Genomic DNA, 21,641 nt, shown 5'->3' on the forward strand with positions numbered 1-21,641 from the left:
TAAAATAATACTGTATATTAAAATTTTTTCACTCATATTTATTCATAAACAAATTACATAATAAAATTTTGTTTACTTAAATGAATCATTTTTGTATTTAACATTTTTAAATTTTAATATTTCGTCCTGCCTGTGAAAAAAGTTTTCTTTCTAATCTGGCCTGGGGGCAAAAACCATTGGCCACACCTGGTCTAGCCCATAGCTTCTACTTCAGCTTAGAGAGACTCTCATGTACATGTCAGACTATGTTTACATCCAAACAGGAAAATGGCAGCTCTACCATCAACATACTTTAGAAATTGGTTTTCCGAAATATAACTAAGGAATCTACCTTCTGAAAACTGCAGAATATGTTTAAATGAAAAGATTCTTTCTGATAATCACTTCTGAAGCTAGGAATATTAAGTGCAATTTCTTTTACTTAAAATTTTTAAAATTTTTTTGTATTTTTCCGAAGTGAGAAGTGGAGGGCAGCTGACAGACTCCCGCATGTGCCCTACAGGGATCCACCTGGCATGCCCACCAGGGGGCGATCCCTGGCCCATTTGGGGTGTTGCTCCACTGCAATCAGAACCATTCTACCGTCTGAGGTGGAGGCCATGGAGCCATCCTCAGCGCCCGGGGCCAACTTTACTCCCATGGAGCCTTGGCTGCAGGAGGGGAAGAGAGAGAGAAAAAGGAGAGGGGGAAGAGTAGAGAAGCAGATGGGCACTTTTCCTGTGTGCCCTGTCCGGGAATTGAACCCGGGACTTCCACACACTGAGCCGACACTCTACCGCTGAGCCAACCAGCCAGGGCAAGTACAATTTCTTTCATCCACAAGCAACCACAAGGACTTTCAGACATTTTAAATTCTTAAGTGACAAAAATGAAAGAATTAAAAATGATCTTACATTGTCTGAGTAAGGTTAATGAATTGTACCCACATCAATTCCCTGATACATACTGTAGTTATGTAAGATATTACAATTAGGGGAAACAGGGTAAAAGGTACATGGAATCTCTATATATTCTCTATGACAGCACATAAATCAACAATTACCTCAAAATAAAAAGATTTTAAAAATTATCTTACATTGAAAGTAAAAATACTTTTGTAATAAGGTTGTTACTAAGAAATTACAGTGCTAGAATACAGTGATTTAACTTTCAGCATATCAAAAGGTGTGCCACAAATTGCTATTCACTCTCCAAAAGTCTATGCAATATATTTATTTTGTACCATGTTTACTCAGAATGTCATGAATTCTGAAATAGTAAAATAAGGACAAAGGAAATTATGCTACAGAATAAAATAAGATAATAATATTCCCTAATATATTACCTATCATGTAAACTTTGGCATTAATGTGAAAGATCTCAGGTCCACAAAAGACCTAATGGTCCCGCATCTCTGGGCCTGGTGTGCACTTCCTGTCTCTCCCAGCCTGGCTCTAATGCCTACTTCCTGGTGACATGAGCCCTGGGAGAAAAAGCAGTCAAAGGAGATAGTTAGGAAGATTAATTAGCAGTTGTATAGGAAGCACCAAAGAGTTCTGTGACTAAAACCACAACCATTTCCACACAGAGATGTGACCACTGAGCAGTGGACCAATAGAGAGAACTGAAGGAAAAGGAAAAAAAAGGCTATTAAAAAAGGATTAACATATGTAACAGGACAAGATGGCAAGAGAAAGAAAACAAAAACATATCAGAAAAAAGTTAGAAACAAATACAGGAAGAAATGGTAGCACGAGGCAAATGTACTCCCAAATGTGAGGCCATAGTAACAGAACTAAACATTTAACACAGGGGTCCCCAAACTTTTTACACAGGAGGCCAGTTCACTGTCTCTCAGACCGTTGGAGGGCTGCCACATACAGTGCTCCTCTCACTGACCACCACTGAAAGAGGCGCCCCTTCCATGGGGGGAGGGGCTGGATAAATGGCCTCAGGGGGCCGCATGCGGCCCATGAGCTGTAGTTTGGGGACTCCTGATTAACATATTAACAAGCCTGAACAGGTTCTGGAACAGGCTGGAGCTAACATGACACTGTAAATTCACAGCGTAAGATGAATGAACTCCACTCTATGGAGACATAATTTTAGTGAACTTGGCTACAAAATCATCCTTTGTATTCGCCACATGCCACATTAAACAACTTGGCTCTCCACTGCGGTGGCAATTGCTCACAGTGACCTATAGGATACCTTACCACTTGGTTCAATTAATCTCTCACTGACAGTCAATCTAAATCTCTAATAAAAGATCCCTGGTCTCTGACGCCCTCAATCCAGCTAGAAGGTGTCTCAGTATCCCTCTTCTTTCTTTTTACAATGATGAGTTCCTTAGGGACTTTAGGGACAACCATGTGCCAAACTTAAAGTATCTCCCAGACTCTCTAGGAGACTGGAGAAGTATGGATGGGTAGTGGAGTAGACCATGACTAAATTCTGGCCAATAACTCAAGTCATCAAGTAGGGCTTCTGATGAAGCTCCTTAGAAAGTGGGGAGAATGCAAGGGGAAGGGCTTCATGCTGCCCCCTCTCCGCCGTGTTTCCTCCGGCTGAGGCAGCTTTCTCGCAGAGCATGGAACTGCTCACCTCCTGTCGTTACTTCTGGGCTTCTTTCAGAGGGAAAAAATTACCCTGTCTTATTAAAGCCACCGATTTTAGAATATAAAAACCGCAAAGGAAATCTAACTAATACAAAAAGGGAGCTTTTCTGGGAAGAAAGCTCACTGTGCTGAGGCAGGACCTCCGGGCTCTGGTCTGGGAAGCCATCTGTAGAAAGCTCACCTGGTGGTGCTGAGGGAGCTGTTCCACACAAGGGCGTCTGGGACCCACTCCTGACAAACAGTAATGGGGATTCTCTCCCTCATGTGAAGATGCCAATATACAGGCCAAGTAGGATGCCGCTTTTTTCTTTCAATAATAGTTATTCACTCATATAGTGCATGATACCCATCATGTTCTCAATAACCACTATACCTCCCAACCACTTAATCCTCATCCTGTTACTGAATCCTGTCCTTAACCTGTAGCTGTTTCTAGGAGGGAGGATCATGCATATTCATGAATGGGAGCAGGGCTAACAGACCAAGATCGGAAATCAGAACATGACATTTTGATTTCATGAGGTCTGTGCTCTCATCTAATGTGCTAACTTGTCTACAGATAGGCAACTTAACTGGTGCATAAAACAGAAAGTAGTATGAAAAGATTTTTTAGAACAAAGTGGGCAAGACGATTATTAACATGCATAAAAATAGGACATTAAAGATCAAAATGAAAAAGAACTCCTACTGATGTTATACATGTTTTATCCTAAAAATTTATTGAGTACATACTTTGTTTCTGTCGTTACTTCCTGTATTAGGCATCTCCTATACTTATAGTCATGGCCAAATGTTTGATACAATAGTATAGACTAGAAATCTATTAAACAATCATGAATAATAGCTTTACTAGCTGTCACTTATTATATAGTCAAATAATTTCTGTATTTTTAACATTTACCTATCAACCCTCAAATTCTTTTTTTTTTTTTTTTACAGGGACAGAGAGAGTCAGAGAGAGGGATAGACAGAGACAGACAGGAACGAAGAGAGATGAGAAGCCTCAATCATCAGTTTTTCGTTGCGACATCTTAGTTGTTCATTGATTGCTTTCTCATATGTGCCTTGACTGTGGGCCTTCAGCAGACCGAGTAACCCCTTGCTCAAGCCAGCGACCTTGGGTTCAAGCTGGTAAGCTTTGCTCAAACCAGATGAGCCCGTGCTCAACCTGGTGACCTCAGGGTCTCGAACCTGGGTCCTGCACATCCCAGTTCGTCTCTCTATCCACTGCACTACCACCCAGTCAGGCAACCCTCAAATTCTTAATACAAGGTGCTGAAGATACTCATTTTTTTCAAGAAAACATAATGGATGCTCATACTATCAACACAAACATCTAAACTACTTTTTAACATTCTAATTTTCTATCTGCAATGTTTTCCATTAAACATGTTACTTACGGATATTTTGCAACTTTCTGGTACTGTTTCATCATTAAAGGAGCCATTTGTTTCTATATCCAATCTTGGCATTTTTCTAATTTTGACATCTTCCTCTTGTTTTTCAATTTTCACTTTAGTTTCTAACTCTGATTTTGTGTTCTTAAATAACTCTTCCAATACTTCATTTTCTATGTCTAAATCATGGATTTTCCTTTTTTCTGATCTTAGTCTTTCTGTAGAGAGAGATTTACTGGCAGAACTTTCCATAGTGGATGCTGACTGTGTATCTGTACAGAGGTGGTCTGGTCTCTTCCCCCCAGGCCCATGCTGAGACAGATGCGGCTCCCTGTTTCTCCACACTGAGGCTGTGGCAGGCTGTGTCTGTTCTAGAAGAGAGCAGGACATTTCCATTCTTGCTGATTTACACGAAGAAATCTCCTGGCTTTCTTTATCCCTTTCCCTTAAATTTAAAAAAGAAGAGGAAAAACAAAAACAGACCATGAACACATCTAAGTAATTTAATAGTTTGGCAATATTCACCCCTCCCACACTTAATTCACAGTATTCTCAGTTTTATAATTAACTACAACCCTGAAAATTAAAAAAAGGCACCTGAAAACAGTACATAATTCATACCTACTCTACTGTTTTGAGAGGACTGACCAACTGCACAGCTAAAACGACATGTAGATGTCTATCTTTGCTGAATTAGCACTAGCTGACAAACCAATGAGGAGAGAAGAGTAGGAAAATATAACACAATATAGTGTGTCCGTAAAGTCATGGTGCACTTTTGACAGGTCACAGGAAAAAAAGACGATAAAAATGTGAAATCTGAACCAAATAAAAGGAAAACTCTCCCAGTTTCATACCTATTCAGTGCAGTTTGATGTGGGCTTACGCACAGATTTTTTAGGGCTCCTTAGGTAGCTATCCCGTATAGCCTCTACAGACTCGTCACTGACTGATGGCCTACCAGAACGGGGTTTCTCCACCAAACTGCCGGTTTCCTTCAACTGCTTATCCCACCCAGTAATGTTATTCCTATGTGGTGGCGCTTTGTTATCAACGCACCAATATTCACATTGCACTTTGGTCATGGATTCGAATTTAGCAAGCCACAGAACACACTGAACTTTCCTCTGTACCGTCCACAGCTTGACTGGCAAGGCCGTGGGCTGCTCCGCTGTATACACAGTGTTACGTCATCATCTGCGCATGCGCACATGCTGCCACATCATCCTACAAAAACTGGGAGGGTTTTCCTTTTATTTGGTGCAGATTTCACATTTCTATCATCTTTTGTTGCTTTCCTGTGACCAGTCAAAAGTGCACCATGACTTTATGGACACACTGTATAAAGGACTTGCTGCCAGAAAACAACAGCTCACTTTATAATGCAGGGAACTTGTGGGAGCACCTCAGGGGTGAAATCTGGTGGGTTAATGAACTGGATCCCAGACAGTAAGTCAGAGAGGCTGATCCAGAACGCAGTATAGACTGCACACTGCATGTGACCTGTGCACACATGACTAGGTGTTTTCTAACAACACTGTACCAAATGACCACTATTCGTTTACACTGTACAAAGGCCCACCCTAGAGGACACAAAAGGTCAGGTCTCTGGGTTCTGAGTTTCCTGGGTTCACACTGCATTGGAACAGTTAGGTGATATTTTAGTAATTCTAATCTTAAGTCAGGGCACTGGACAGACCAACCAATCAAGAGGTTTTGGAAGTAACTGAAGTAGGTAGTCAGAGTCTGAACTAGAGAGCTAGCAACACAAACAGAGAGAAAGAGAGGAATTTATAAGACACTGAAAATAAAATCAAACTACTGGTTCTTGGGGGTGGGCAGAGAAGAAAGGTAAAGATTTTGACAAAGTGAATTTTTAACTACAAAAAAAAATACACATTCAGTCACAGGGAAGGAAAGGTTTCAGGACTATCATTGGGAAACCAGCAGGAAATTCCTGTGGAAAAGCGAAGCCTCAAGGATGAGTTAGGGCCCAATGTACTGACCATCGATAATAATGTCATGAATCCCTGCAGGCAGATTATACAAAGGATAAAAAGCAGTAGGAGGGGGAAAATCCTCAAAAAAGGGGCAAGGGGACAAAGAAGGAGAGAGCCAAAGAGTAACCACTGCCACACTACCGAGAAGGGACACGAGAAGGAAGGCTCAGGAGCTGCGTGCCACCAACAGGCCACTCATGTTGGTAATAATGCCGTTGTTACTTTCCAGGATGTTGTGCCAAGATGACAACTGCTGGTTTAGAATATCTCATGCAGAAACAGGAGTTGCAACAATCACCTCCCTTTCCGAGAAGGGTAACAGTGACTGTAAAAGACAACAGGTGGTCACAAGAGGAAGAAACAAGTCCAGGGAAGGTTTTCAGAAATGAGACAGAGCTCATGAATGTGAAGACCCAGGAGACACTGAGGCACTAGGAACAGCAAAGACACTGATGGAGCAGGCATCACCTGATGGGAATGAGAGGACAGCAAGCACACAGGCAGCTGAAGGACAAGTGCAGCCAGGGAACAGCGAGAGGCTGGGTGCAGGAGGGAAGGGTAGGGAGCAAGGTCGAAGGTCACACACAGCTCTCCAGACTAAACGCCATCCTAAAAGTACACGACTAACATCAGTTTCTCAGACACAGAGCTGTTGTAAAGAAGTACCTTTTCTTGGAGGATGGCTGGAAATAGTTGAGGATGGAGTTGGCCTGCAGCTGCTGGGAAGCCTGATCTCTAGCTCTGTTTATACCTGGAGGCTTCATTGGTGAAAGCTGATAGTTTGGGATTTTCGTCCTAACTAGAGCATTTGAGACTGCAGTTTTATTACCAGAGTTTACTTGGGCGGGTTCCTTTAGAGTGGATGTTTCTTGTGAAGGCAGTCTGAATTTCTGTTCCATTCTAGAGATTTTCATCTCTTCTGGCCTTTCACTCAAATCCATACTGTAACAAAAGGAAAGAATGTAAGGTAATCAAGTTCAAAGCACTTTATCCTGAAACAAAGTCCTATACGTAGTACTAATACACATAGTCTTAGAATACCCTTATCCTTAGACCTTCAGCGACTGTTTGCTCCCCCAGGAAACCAATTCCTGTGTCATCATCACTCCCTGAGGACCAATGACACTTTTCTTCTCCTCCCCGAGCACAATTGCCAGGAAACATGCCAAGCAAACGGGGAGTAGTATAAATTACTCCTACTGTCCTAGTGTAAATTAAATGGTAATCCTTTGTAGTTTTTGCTTGGTTTAAGACTCTTAAATTATTTCCACACAAAAAGAATTAATTAAAATTGTAAAAACACAACAAAAAAAATCTCCCACTATTCCAGTATCATGTACTAGGGTATTCAGATCACTTTAGATAACATGATGTGGTCATATTCCAGCCAGATAGCAGTCTCTACAATAAAATTCAAGTCTAGACTGTCAGAAAAATATTTTAGACACACACACACACACCCATACACGTATGTGTGTGTGCAGTTCTGCAATGTATAGCTGAATAGATACTGCCTTTGCTATTCTTAATTCACAGAAAAACAAGTAAAGCTGTCACTCAAGTAACTTTCAAAATAATAGTTTCTCTTTAAAAAGTTCTATCTGGTGTCAATATAAAACATGGTGCAGAAAAACTGTAATGTGGTCATATCTAGTGATATCATAGGTATCTTTCGGTATGAAAAGGTCATTATGGATTATTTAAAATGAAATACACTAATTATATTTCGATTAGCCAGGTGGCCACATGAAATATCTCTAAAATTATAAGTAATGCTCAAATACAAGCTACATCATATAACACAAACTCCTTTCATACTTATTTCACCTGTCACAAATAAAGCTGCATAATTCTTTATAGCCTTCCGTGTATATCTGCAAGGAACATATAAAAAAACTTGATCACCAGATGGTGGGCCCACAATGGCCTGCAGGCAGACCTGGCCTGCCACTGTTCTGTGACCTAGGCTTACTGGAACACGGCTTCTCATTCATTCATGTACTGCTGTGGCTGCTCCTGGCTGCAATGACAGTTCAGAAGCTGTGACAGAGCCAGGAATATTTATTCTCTGGTCCTTTAAGGAAAGTTTGCTGATCCCTATTCTAAAATATTATTTTCCCAAGAGATGACCTGCTAAAGGTACTGAACGTAATTGGACAGAATCACAATGACAGTTTGTTAACAGTTGAGCTTTACCACGTGTCTGCTTGCTCCGACTCTGTGTCAGCTACATGTGTCATGGTGTTCAGGGGGGCACTTAGCAGGAGCTTCTCTTTGACTGACAAGCCTTGGGAAAGGCTTGGCCCTGGAGTTGTTGTCCTGCACTCTGTGGAAGGAAGAACACAACCATAGACACAAGAAGGACACCTGGTCACTGACACTGTTAGACTGAGTCACGCCAAGGGAATTTAACAGGTTAGACTCCACACAGCTGTTTCTAGGCAGGGGAGCCAACAAATCCATTAGGAAATGGCCTACAAGCAGCCTGTTGGCATCTGTGATGAGCTTATCTGGACTAAATAATTTTACAGATACATCACATGTTCATAGTACAGTATTACTAACATAAATAAAAACAATCAACTTAAATCCTAATTCAAATAATGCTTAAAGTCAATAGACCAAAAAAATTAAATTTCTTCCCCATACAAAGTATACCTACCCTACCATCTACACAAATCAAAGTCAATGCAAGTTTTATTATTAGAAGGAATACACTATTTGAAAAAATACATAAACAGTTTCAAACAAATTTTGGGCACTAACAGAAAATCACAATTACTTCATCACTGTATTTACTGGGAGAACAACTTAACTCAGTTCACCTTCCTGCAAATGTATTCTGCTCCCTGTGCCCAGGCCACTCCATACATTATCACTTCATTAACTTCAACACACTCATCTCCACTGTGTGGCCTGCATTATTTAACCCCCCTAGGATGCAATTTCCTCACCTAGAAAATGGGGAAATGATAATACTTTCTTAAAAAGCTGCTTTGAAGCAAAATGAACTGATGTATGAGAGTACTTGTAAAAATGTGCCCAGTACGCGTTGTGCAGTCTGAGGGCCACCACTGCTCACCATGCACGCTATTCACCCACTACCCTCCTTTTAGACAGAGCCTGCTCATACCTCTGTCTCCAGTGCCTGAGCAAGGTTTTGTATACAGTGGATATAAATAAATAAGTTAATGGAATTACATGGTTAACTGGAAATTTTTTTAAATGGCATTTTCTAAGTGTCTAAGCTAAATTATCATTGTTAGGTTCTCATGACATAGGATGTGTTTAATAAATGTATACTACTGATTCCAAATTCAGATATTTAGATTTCTGCCACTGTCCTTATGTAACCACCTTAGAAGCTCACTGGCATTTCCTTGAGCACACATATCCTTAACATTCATTTTTGCGTGCACAGTTTGCAAAAAATAATATTTACAGACGCTAATATAATCCCTAAAGAAACATTTATAACTGGAATCAAATGACCCAGAATAACTGATGTTTGTCAACCATAAGACTATTTACAATGTTCTCCTTACTAAAAATGTCAGAAGGCAGGGATGTGCTCTGATCTGCTATTTATTCCAGTGTTTAGAATAATTACAGGTATATAACAAATGTACAATAAATACTCATTGAATAAGAAAACGAATGGATACAGAAGAAAAGTGAGGAAAAAAAGGAAGGAAAGACAGGGAAGTAGAAATTCATTCTCTCTGTCCCCCTTAAACTGGCTTTCTTCTAAAAACCTAAGTCAGATGTCTATGACTTGGAACCCACACAGACCTCCCTATAACTATGCACAAGAAGTAATGCTACTAATTATAATATAGATTTTGACCATTCCTTATGACCTTGTTTCTATTTATTTATTTATTTATTTACAGAGACAGAGAGAGAGTCAGAGAGAGGGATAGACAGGGACAGACAGACAGGAACGGAGAGATGAGAAGCATCATTTAGTTTTTTGTTGCACATTGCGACACCTTAGTTGTTCATTGATTGCTTTCTCATATGTGCCTTGACCGGGGGCCTTCAGCAGACGAAGTAACTCTTGCTGGAGCCAGCGACCTTGGGTCCAAGCTGGTGGGCTTTTGCTCAAGCCAGATGAACCTGCACTCAAGCTGGTGACCTCGGGGTCTCGAACCTGGGTCCTTCCGCACCACAGTCCGAGGCTCTATCCACTGCGCCACCACCTGGTCAGGCATGACCTTGTTTCTATATGAAATGATACAACAGAAAAGGTACTAATCTATAGACCCAAATTTTAGGATTGCCTTGTCCATAAAGTGTCTCTGGGACCTTAGCTTTTCTTGGCCTTGAGCTCTCTTACCTTTTAATAAAACAACAGATGAGATGACCTGTAGGGTCCTTTTGGCCATAAATCCATAAATTTCCAACTGTGGATGATAACGTTTTGTTGCACCACACTGGCAAAGATAATCTCATGTACTAATAACCTAGTCTAGTTAGGTAAACCTGTGTGCATCCTGCAAACAAGCAGGCTGCGCAGTGCTGCCAGGGGAACCAATGAGAGCTCAGCCATCCAGCAGCTGAAAGCTATGGGAACCATGTTACAAGGAGGAAGAAGCTCTAACTACAATGCAAAAATAGGTTGCTGATGCATGGGAAACAGAATCATCAATTCTGACTTGGGGGAGAGTTATGGGAGAGAAAACAACTCAGAAACTCCATGAAGGAGATGAGCAGGCGTGGACGGGGTCATGTCTGGAACACAGCAGTGCTAGCATTCTAGGAACGGGGACCACAATGAGCAAGGTCACAGCAGGTGGGCACTATGAGCCACACAACAAATGTGTTCTGTAGGGAGGTGTATCTGAAAAGGTGAGGATGAGGGCAGACAGGCTGTAGCTAAACTCTTGAGGGCTCATAAGACAAGACAGAGGGTTAGGGAGTTACCGAATGGTTTATCTAATTTAGATGATGAGTAGAAAAGGTTCTAAAGGGAGACTGCAGTGCCAAAGTGAAATGTTAACTGCAGAGATGAATGTCAACACAGGACCTTTACTGGGGCAATACAGAGCCCCAGGACAGACAGAGACGCAGGGTTCACACGCGGTATGGCAGTGGTAGAGGTAGGAGCAGGTCTCTGCAGATGGAGAACTTCAGCTCCTGTCAGAATGAGGAGTGACTCCAGCAGGCATCCCTAAACTACGGCCGGCATGGCCCCCTGAGGCCATTTACCTGGCCCCCCGCCGCACTTCCAGAAGGGCCACCTCTTTCATTGGTGGTCAGTGAGAGGAGCACTGTATGTGGCGGCCCTCCAACGGTCTGAGGAACAGTGAACTGGCCCCTTGTGTAAAAAGTTTGGGGACCCCTGGCTAGAGCTTGTAATAGGAGCGTCTCCTCTGTTCACATAAAAGGAGGCTCCTCTCTAGCCAGTCCTTCCCTAGACAGTCTAACCCAGTGGTTCGTGGCATTTGTATGAGAAACATGAGCATAAAACCAAGAAAAACAAACCAATCACGATGACCTGGCCACATCCCAGAATATTCTGAACTACCAAGAATGTGAATCTGCATTTAAAAATCTTTCTGAAGCATTTATCTAGCTGAGGACTAGTTTTCTAAAAGAAAAAGAAAGGACAGTTGTCCACACAAGGTGCAGGGCCAGGGGAGCTACTCACTTTGACTCAACAATTCTATTTGTTCTCACACATTTTTGTTGTGTTGTTAAAAGCCTGAAATTATTCAATGGGTTTGTTTGTTTCTGTAACAGAACAGAAATCCATTGTCAACAAAAGAACAGCTACAGCGCATGCTGTTTCTGAAGGTTGTGCAGTTCCTTCAAGAATATGGTTCTTTGGAGCAGTGTTTTTCAACCAGTGTGCCGTAGACATGGTCAGGTGTGCCGTGGGAAATTAAACATGGGTCCCCAGACTACGGCCCACGGAGGCTATTTATCCAGCCCGCCGCCAGCTGCCTCCATCCGAACATAAACATTCCCCTCACAATCCCTCTAGCTACCAGCAACAGGAAGAGTGGAGGCACAGGGAACGCTCACTGACCAATCACCTTCTAGGATTCATCCCGACCACTAGCGATGAACCAATAGTAGGCCGCCTCTCATCCACACCCAGAAAGGTCCCCGATCGGGGCTGCCGCACACTTGTCATTGTGTGGCCGAGGCAAGTAGTTGAAGCGTCTACTCCTCCCCATGGTCCTGATTTCTAATCCTGGTCAGGACTGGAAGTAAATGTTGCCACCACTAGATGAAGCCTCAGCCTCAGCTGGTTAATATAGATACTTTACCTTTTTCTTTTTAAAAGACGCCCTGTAGAGGGTGATATATAATGCATCACAATGCATCACAATGTTATCTAACTTTAAAGCTAAAGTTTGCTGATCTTCCTTTGGACAGTTTTTGGTTATCTGTTGCCAAGGAGTTCCCCATTCTGGCCAACAAAGCTATTTTGACATTGCTCCCATTTTCAAGCACATATCTATGTGAGCTGAGCTTCTCAAGCTTGACTGTGATAAAAACTAAAAACAGAGAGAGACTGAGAACTGTTGAGGAAGAGCTTCGTGTGTATCTTTCTACCATTCCTGCCAGGATATCCCTTTTGTGTTCATTGAAACAGGCCCAGGTTTCACACTAAGTGAGTATAAATACATTTAGAAACTATATTATTAACTATATGTATTCAATATAATATGTACTGTGTTAGAGTGTCATTTTGGTAGGTGGTGTGCCCCAGGATTTTGTAAATGTAAAAAATGTGCCGCGGCTCAAAAAAGGTTGAAAATCACTGCTTTGGAGTGTGCTTCTCACACTGAAGCAGCTCTCTCCAGAAGGCTTCTAACTCCCTGGGTGAATTCTGGGAATGTTAGTCATGAGTTTGTAGAAATACTCTAAATATTAAAATTGGAGAAAAATAAGTTACTTGGACATATTGAAAACTTCACACAAGTACTTACAACTGTTTGCAGTTGAAGGTCAGCTACATCCAGACAGAAACACACCTGGTGTGCTCCCTGGAGAGGCAGTGTTATCATGTGAATGAGCAGTCTTATTCATAGTAAAATACTAGCCTATCAAATTCATTTACCATCTATCCTTTTCAATCTACTCCCATCCCCCAGACCACCATTTCTCAAAGCTGGAAGCAGCAGGGTCCCTGCCATCTGCCTGCAGAGCAGTGAGATCTTGACAGCATTCACTAAGGGTCAGTCTGAACCCAATGATTTGCTACGTGACTCTGGCTAATTTCTTAACCTCTCTGTACATCCGTTCTCTGATCTATAAAGTGCAGATGAGGTCATCTATCTAAAAGGTTTGTTTTGCAGATTAAATTTTGATGACAATGTAAATCATTTCCTTCAGTCTCTGCAAACTCCAGAGATAGCTGTCATTATTACTAATCATTACCAGTAATGACCTACACACCTAATCAATTCCTGGTCACATGGCTCTAATGGCTCACTCCTTCCAAAATCTAGTTTAGCACATTCCTAATCTGCTTTCAGCTTACACCAGGATGCAAGGTATAGCCACTCAGGAGGAACACTGGCCAAGTCCACGGTGGCCATTCAGTGGGGCACCAGTAAACAAAGCCCCTGGGTGCACGATGAAGTAGTGCTGCCTCCTTTATCCAAAATCCAATTAACTGTTGACAAGCAACCACAGAAAAATGAATGTGTACAGGAATAGAGAATGTATGCTCTTAGAGCCAGACAAAGAGATGAGAGAGTTCCTAGGGAGAACACACAGAAAAATATCTAGGCCCAAAAGCAAAGAAGAATACGTGAGTTATCAGGATAGCACCATCAGCTTCCTTTCCTACGTGGGGCGGTTCACCCCTCCTTAGGCAACCTGGTGGTCCTCCACTCCCGGGAGGCCACCATATTGATGCCGAATTTACTATGGACACCTGACCAACACAGTACACTACAGTCTAGAACTGCTAGGCTCTAGTGCTCCCCCTGCCTCAGCCTCCTGAGGAGCTGGAATGACAGGTCACCACGCTCACTTTCAAGAAAAGTAGGGGAATGTGTTTTAGATTTATTTTTTTATTTTTTGTGTGTGGGAGAGACAGAAAGAAAGAGAGGGACAGATAGGGACAGACAGACAGGAAGGGAGAGAGATGAGAAACATCAATTCTTCGTTGCAATTCCTTAGTTGTTCACTGATTGATTTCTCATATGTGCCTTGACGAGGAGGGGAGGGAAGGGAGGGGCTACAGCAGATGGAGTGACCCCTTCCTTGAGCCAGCGACTTTGGGCTCAAGCTGGTGAGCCTTGCTCAAACCAGATGAGCTCATCCTCAAGCTGGTGACCTTTGGGTCTCGAACCTGGGTCCTCCACATCCCAGTCCGACATCCTATCCACTGTGCCACCGCCTGGTCAGGCAGGAAATGTGTTTTAAATCACAATGGAGCAAGCTGCTGTCTCCAGGTCCACAGGCTGTGATAGTCCACACTGAGCTGACCACATGCACCCTTCACCTCAGAAATGGCTCCAGAGCCACCAGTGACTCAGGCCAAAAGCTACAAGCTGTTTCCAACTCCTCCCCAGGTAAGTTCCAAAATATATTTTGACTCTTCTGCTTCTCCACTGTTGCCCCCGCAAGTCCAAGGCACCAGCGCCCCCATCTGGCCACCATGAGGGCTTTCCACTTGTATTCCCAACCCCATCCTCAGCCAGGAGTCCACTCTCCACAGACGCCACCGTGATGGGGTCCTCCTCCCTTGTATCCTGTTCCCTAAATCCCCCATGCTGCCTTTTCTCATCACGCAGAGTACCTGAGGCTCCATGTGACATCCTCAGTGAGACTCTCCTGACCAGCATCTAAACAGCCCACTCTCAGTCATGATCACCTCACCGTATTGCAACTGTCCCTTTGTACTTGGCCTGATGGACAGAAGTGTCTGTCTATGTACTTGTAAACTGTCTGAATCCTGACCTTCGAATACAAAGTTCCCAGTAACAGGTTAAGTGTGCACTTTCCTCACCTCAGTATCTTCAGCACTTAGAATAGTACCCAGCATGAGCGGACACAAACACTTATCAAATAAGTAAATGACTGAATGGAAAAGGTGAGTTTTAAAGGACATTAAAAATGGTCACCACTGACAAGTGTAGAATAATGTGTATAGAGCCTACCATCAGTTTACATAATAAAGTTGTTAGAGAATCAATAAAATGATGCTTTGGTTACCTGAACTGGGTTGAACCTGAGGATTGCAGTAATTCTCTGTAGTTATGAAAATAACCGCCAATCCAATCTCTGCTTCAGGAATAGGCCTCAGACCCTGCCTGTTAGAATAAAAGGGCTTAAGTATGGTAAGATTCCAACTAACCAATTCATTAAGGTGATGTCAAGCTGAATAAACCCCATTTCCCCGCAAAAGCGACAGCAATTTTATGGTAAGAAGGGAATCTCAAATACACGCCTGTGGGCTTATTCACTGAACCATGCTAGACTGGGCAAGTCCACATGTTTTACTGACTCAGCTATTTCATCTGTAAAGGTCTGGGGTAAAGGATACAAATCCTTCAGTTCTAAAATTCTGTAACTTTCAGAATAAGAAAGAGCAATACCCAGTTGAAGCAATAAAAAGATTGTTATAAGCAGACCCATGACTATAACTAAACTTCTCAGAGAACACCTGGGAAAGCAGCAGCAGGGAGAATGGAAGGGGATAGAAGCACAAAGAACTGTGTATGAGCTGAATGTCAGTGAAGGAATCTTATTGAACCTGAATTCTGTTATTCTATAATGTGAATGACTAACTTTATGCAACAAAAATAATTTAGTATAATGTTATGTAGAAACTACACCTCAAATTTTAAGAACTACAAAACTTTTTAATACTCACTGCAAGATATTTCTCAGATGCTTTAACATTTGTTTTTGGAATGAATTGACTGAGTTAACAGTTCAATTGTATGTGTGATTATAATAGTAATATACTAAAAAAATTTTTACAAAGTATTGTAAACAAGTGACTACATATACCTACTTAGAATTTTTATTGCACTATTAATGTTTTTAAAACTATATACTGCAAATATTAGTTATAAAGACTGGCTGTATAAAATAACAACATTTAAAATACATATTTAATAACTCTTATACAGACATGACATCATCTTAGATAGGGAAATAGTGGAAGAGCCTGTTAAATTCAACAGTGAGACACATGTTACTACTGTCACCACTCCCATTCAACACTGCCTGGAAAGGCCCAGTGAGCACATAACAGAGACGGAGAGGGGGAGGTATCACAGACATGAGGATTAAAAATAGGAAAGAAATGTCATTATTTGCTGATATGGTTTATACAAAAAAAGACCATAGGTAAATTATTAGAAATACAAGGAAGTCCAGCAAGGCAACAACATAGAAGAGTATCTAAACTTCACTTGATTTCTACCCAACAGTAAACAGCTAGAAATCATATTTAGAGAAATACCATATATTTACATTATCACAGATACAGTATCTACCAGAAAATATGAAGTATCTAGGAATATCTAAAAAACAGTATTTAAGATCTCTACAGGCAAATTATAAAAAGTTAATTCTCCCCATATGGATTTGTGGATTCAATCAAATTCCCAACAAGGTTTTTGAAAATGATTCTTTAATGTATACAAAAAAATAAAGAGCCAAGAGCAGCCAGGGAGCTTCTGAAGAAGAGAATGCAGCGCCCGTCCTGCTGGACACCAAGGTGCTAATGCAGTATGGGTGCAACACAGATGGCTGATCAGTAGAGGTTTGGTATAAACAGAATCCAGGTAGATTAAAAACAAATTTCAAAACAAAACATTAAAATACAAGTAAAAACTGTAGGTGAATAATCTTATCCATGAATAGAAAAAGATTATTTAAAAAAATACAAATACCATATTCGATATAAGCTTTGTAATAAATATTTTATATACACTTTCATTGTCATGTAGAGTGTAACAAAAGTTACATATAAAACCTCCTACCTACATATTTTTTATAAATAAAGAATAAAAAGTACCTTTGTAGTGTATCCATAATTGAATGAATCAATTTTTTCTGAGATTCAGAAATTAAGGTCTGCGAATCTGTGATTCCTACATCAACAACACAAGTTGCAGGAGCCAAAAAGAAGCTATCATCTTCTTCATTTTCTTCCGTTATCAACCTAGCATCTCCTCCTCCAAAAACAACTGCTGGGCTTAATTTTTTATGCTAAAAATGAAAAGAAGAGAAATAATAAAACAGCCACCATTAATTTCTGGAGTATGTTCTAGAAATGGCACAAGTGTGATGGGGATAAAATGAAAGAGCTGAGTAGACGGTCCTGCTCCTGGGAGGACGCACTGAGCTGCACTCTGAGAGAAGTCCTGGCTCGCAGGCCCCTCTGCACAAGCCCCTCTGCAGCCCTGGACATCACACGGTCTGTGGGGCCCTCGTGCAGACCTGGACATCACACTGCCTATGGGGCCCTCTGTGGATCTGGACATCACATGGTCTGTGGGGCCCTCTGTAGCCCTGGACATCACATGGTCTGTGGGGCCCTCTGCGGACCTGGACATCACACGGCCTGTGGGGCTCTCTGTGGATCTAGATATCATACTGTTTGTGGGGCCGCCAAGCAGGACCCTCTCCTATCCCCCCGTACATCACACTGTCTGTGGGGCCGCCTGGCAGGGCTCCCCTCCGACAGGGCCGCCTGAAACCCCCATTTCAACACCTGTTTACTAACCCGACAAGTCAGAATTTAAACCAGTCTGTAGACTGGGGAACTTACATATTTATACAAACTTAACAGGCCAACTGACAGATGTTAAGAATTATAATCATATACATGAAGAAAGGGCTAGTGCTGGTACCTGGGCATTGTTTTATTCCATGTCACGCTTCTATACAAAATCTCAAAAGAAAATGCACTAAAACTATTAAAAACATTACTAATTTGTCCTAGAGTGTAATGTTTTCTTTAGAAAAATTTAGCTTATAACATTACCTGCTTGGCACTCAGAAATACAAATGTTTTCCCTTTGAAGATCTGTTTTCTCTCCTGCCGTCTTGACAGATCAACATTTTTATTCCCAATGGCTGACTCACCAATAGGTGGGTAAAAACTGTAAAAACCAAACAAACAAACTATATTCTAATTATAAATTATTCTGTATTTATGTCATTATAAATTTGCAAATGGAGTAGTTCTCTAGACACTGTAAAGGCTTTCCATAATACCATTAAATAAATCATTTTTAAAAAGTTTTTATCTGTTACAAAATGACAAAAAGTATCTAAATGCGTTCCGTAGAAATATGGTGACAGGTACCACGGAAATTTCCTGGAAATATATAATCTAAGGGTAGCCAATCATAAAAACATACAATTAAATATATATGGCTAAAGTTACATAAGTTACAAAAGGCTGAGAGAGACATCACCCATAAATATTAAATTTTATCAGTATCTTGTGTTTGCCTAGGAACCAAGATGTATTAATAATGTCCACAGTCCAATTCTGTGAATTTCTACTGTAAATGTTGCTATAAATCTCTTTGAAGACATTCAGGAAATTAAGACTTATGTTGTCAGTCTAAACACAATTTCCAAAGTGAGATTTAAAAATATCTTTTACCTCTTTAACATAATGCTATAAAAACATCTTAATCATTCATGGAAATGAGGGAAAGAAAGAAAATAGAGAAAAAATCAACAGGTAACTCTTCAGTTTCTCAGCAGTCCAGTTTCAACTTTCTACATACTCAGATATTTCTAAGTTATTCACAGGTGACAGCCTTTCAGTTTATCTCTCTACCTTCTAGCAAAAATTACCAATGTCCATGGATAATGGAAGGCTCAATATTGTCAAGCTGTCAGTTCTTCTCAACTTGACCTATAAATTCAAAAAATAATCCCAACAAAATTACAAGCAAGTTATTTTGTGGCCAATTATAAAGTTTATATGGAGAGGTAAAAGACCCAGAATTGCCAACAATACTGAAAAAAAAAGAAAGGCAGAGGACCAACACTACCTGGATTCAAGACTTACTATAAAGCTACAGTAATCAATTCAGTGTGGTACTGATGTAAAAATAGACAAACAGACCAGTAGGAGAGAACAGACCAGAAACAAACCCACATTAATGTCACGGATCTTCAACAAAAGAGCAAAAGCGGTACAATGGAGCTTACAGTCTTTCCAACAAATGGTGCTGGAACTGACATTCACGTGCAGAAAAATCAATCTAGACTCAGTCTTCACGCCAGGTACAAAAATTCACTCAAAATGGATCACAGACGTAAATGTGAAACGCAAAACTATGAAACTCTTGGATGATAACACAAGAGAAAACCTGGAGAACCTTGGATATGGAGATGACTTTTTAGACACAACACCAAAGATGTGGTATAAAAGATAAAATAATAAGCTGGAATTCATTAAATTAAAAACTTCTGTTCTGTGAAAGACAGTATCAAGAGAATGAGAAGATAAGCCATGGACTGAAATATTTGTAAAAGACAAATAATAAAGGACTGTTGTCCAAAATATACAAATAACTTCTAAATTTCAACAGTAAACAATCGCATACTTTATACAAAGTGATCCCTCAGACACAGTTACCAACACCATACATAGTTATTACAATATTGTTGATTATACATTCCCTATGTTGTATTTTTACATCCCCAAGTACAATAAAAATTTTACATTAAAAATTGTAAAGCCTGACCAGGCAGTGGCACAGTGGATAGCGTCCACTTGGGATGCGGAGGACCCAGGTTCTAAACCCCAAGGTCGCTGACTTGTGCATGGAACATAGATATGACCCCATGGTCGCTGGCTTGAGCAAGGAGTCATTGGCTTGGCTGAAGCCCCTCAGTCAAGGTACATATGAGAAAGCAATCAATAAACAACTAAGGTGTTGCAAGTAAGAACTGATGCTTCTTCTCATCTCATTTCCTTCCTGTCTGCCTGTCCCTATGTGTCCCTCTTTCTCTCGCTAAAAATAAACAATGAGCCAAAGACTTTGACACCTTACAAAGAAACATTGGGATGGCAAATAAGCACATGAAAGACGTGCCTCACATCCATCATATATCACCAGGGAAATGCAAACTAAACCTACGATGAGATCCCACTCCATACCTATAGAACGGTCAAAATCCAGAAAACTGACCACACCAAGTGCTGATGAGGATATGGAGCAGGCAGGAACTCTCATTCACTGCTGGTAAGAATGCAAATTGGTGGAGCCACTCTGGAAGGCAGTTTGGTGGTTTCTCACACAACAACTTACAAACAAATTACAGCTATTTCTGCACCACTCCTGCAGGTATATGCTCACGATCTCCAGAACTACTTGTTATGTTGCTTTTCTAGGTGATAGCTAAAAGGCTTGAATTATAGTGACAGCCAAACTTCTTTTTTTTTTTTTTTACAGGGACAGAGAGTCACAGAGAGGGATAGACAGGGACAGACAGACAGGAACAAAGAGAGATGAGAAGCATCAATCATCAGTTTTTTACTGCAACAACTTAATTGTTCATTGATTGCTTTCTCATATGTGCTTTGTGACTGCGGGCCTTCAGCAGACTGAGTAACCCCTTGCTCGAGCCAGAGACCTTGGGTCCAAGCTGGTGAGCTTTTTGCTCAAGCCAGATGAGCCTGCGCTCAAGCGGGTGATCTCAGGGTCTCGAATCTCAGTCCACTGCATCCCAGTCCGACGCTCTATCCACTGCGCCACCGCCTGGTCAGGCCAAACTTTTTTTTTTTTACAGTGAGAGAGAGAGACAGGGACAAACAGGAAGGGAGAGAGATGAGAAGCATACACCTGTAATTGTGGCACCTTAGTTGTTCATTGATTGCTTTCTCATGTGTGCCCTGATGGGGATGGTGGGGCTCCAGCCAAGCCAGTGACCTTGGGCTCAAGCCAGCAACCCTGTGCTCAAGCCGGCAACATCAGGGTTTCGAATCTGGGTCCTCGGCATCCCAGGCCGTCGCTCTATCCACTGTGTCACCACCTGGTCAGGCTGACATCCAAACTTATAAATCCAGGAAAAAACTCCTAGTAAGGGTCATAGTTCTTTGCCTTGAATTTTAATTGATTATGTAAAATCAACTCTATAAGCTTCTAAACCGTCATTTACTGAGATTGTTTTAGGATAATGGCTTGTTGGGTCTGACAAGCTACTAAGTTAACCTGTTCCTGTTTCATGGATGCTGGCAGAAGACACAAGACTCCTAAATCAGAGACAAAGCAAGCAGCGAGCCTCAGCATGTTTACGGCAGGTCTACTGCCCAAACAAATCCCGGGGATGCCACTGAAGGGACACACAGTGGGTGTGTTATACCGAGTGTGGGAAACCATCAGTTTTGTAACAGTCTATAAGCAAGCATGGTCTCTGTTCTGGGAGGGAACTATTACCTCAACCCTCAAGCTTTCTCACTGCAAACATCCTGAGAAACAGCCGGAGCACAGGCAGGTCAGGACCTTGCACTGCTGGCACATCCAGCAAGTTCTGGATGAATGCAAAGCCTCTCTTCCAAAACTAACCTTGCAATCTGAAATAAAGTAACTGACAGAGTACTCCATGATCTGCAACTTTGTAAAAATTCAGATAAATGGTAACTCCCTCTCCTTTCTAAGGGATCATTTCCTTACATTCAGATATAAACAACA

General features: G+C 41.4%; 1 protein-coding gene across 7 annotated transcripts in view; it reads right to left on the minus strand.

Moving 5' to 3' along the window:
- Positions 1-21,641, minus strand: part of NBN (nibrin) — a 44,505-nt gene that overhangs the window by 12,929 nt on the left and 9,935 nt on the right. For all 7 annotated transcript variants that reach the window (XM_066266500.1, XM_066266501.1, XM_066266497.1 and 4 more), the window contains 6 exons: positions 17,966-18,083; positions 16,994-17,187; positions 15,178-15,275; positions 8,191-8,320; positions 6,661-6,936; positions 3,998-4,439 (listed from right to left, as the gene is read on the minus strand). In XM_066266500.1, coding sequence (XP_066122597.1) covers positions 3,998-4,439; positions 6,661-6,936; positions 8,191-8,320; positions 15,178-15,275; positions 16,994-17,187; positions 17,966-18,083 — 1,258 coding nt within the window. The remainder of the gene's footprint in view (positions 1-3,997; positions 4,440-6,660; positions 6,937-8,190; positions 8,321-15,177; positions 15,276-16,993; positions 17,188-17,965; positions 18,084-21,641) is intronic.

Source organism: Saccopteryx bilineata, chromosome 3 (assembly GCF_036850765.1).
Source record: "Saccopteryx bilineata isolate mSacBil1 chromosome 3, mSacBil1_pri_phased_curated, whole genome shotgun sequence".
In the NCBI taxonomy this organism is placed as follows: Eukaryota; Metazoa; Chordata; class Mammalia; order Chiroptera; family Emballonuridae; genus Saccopteryx; species Saccopteryx bilineata.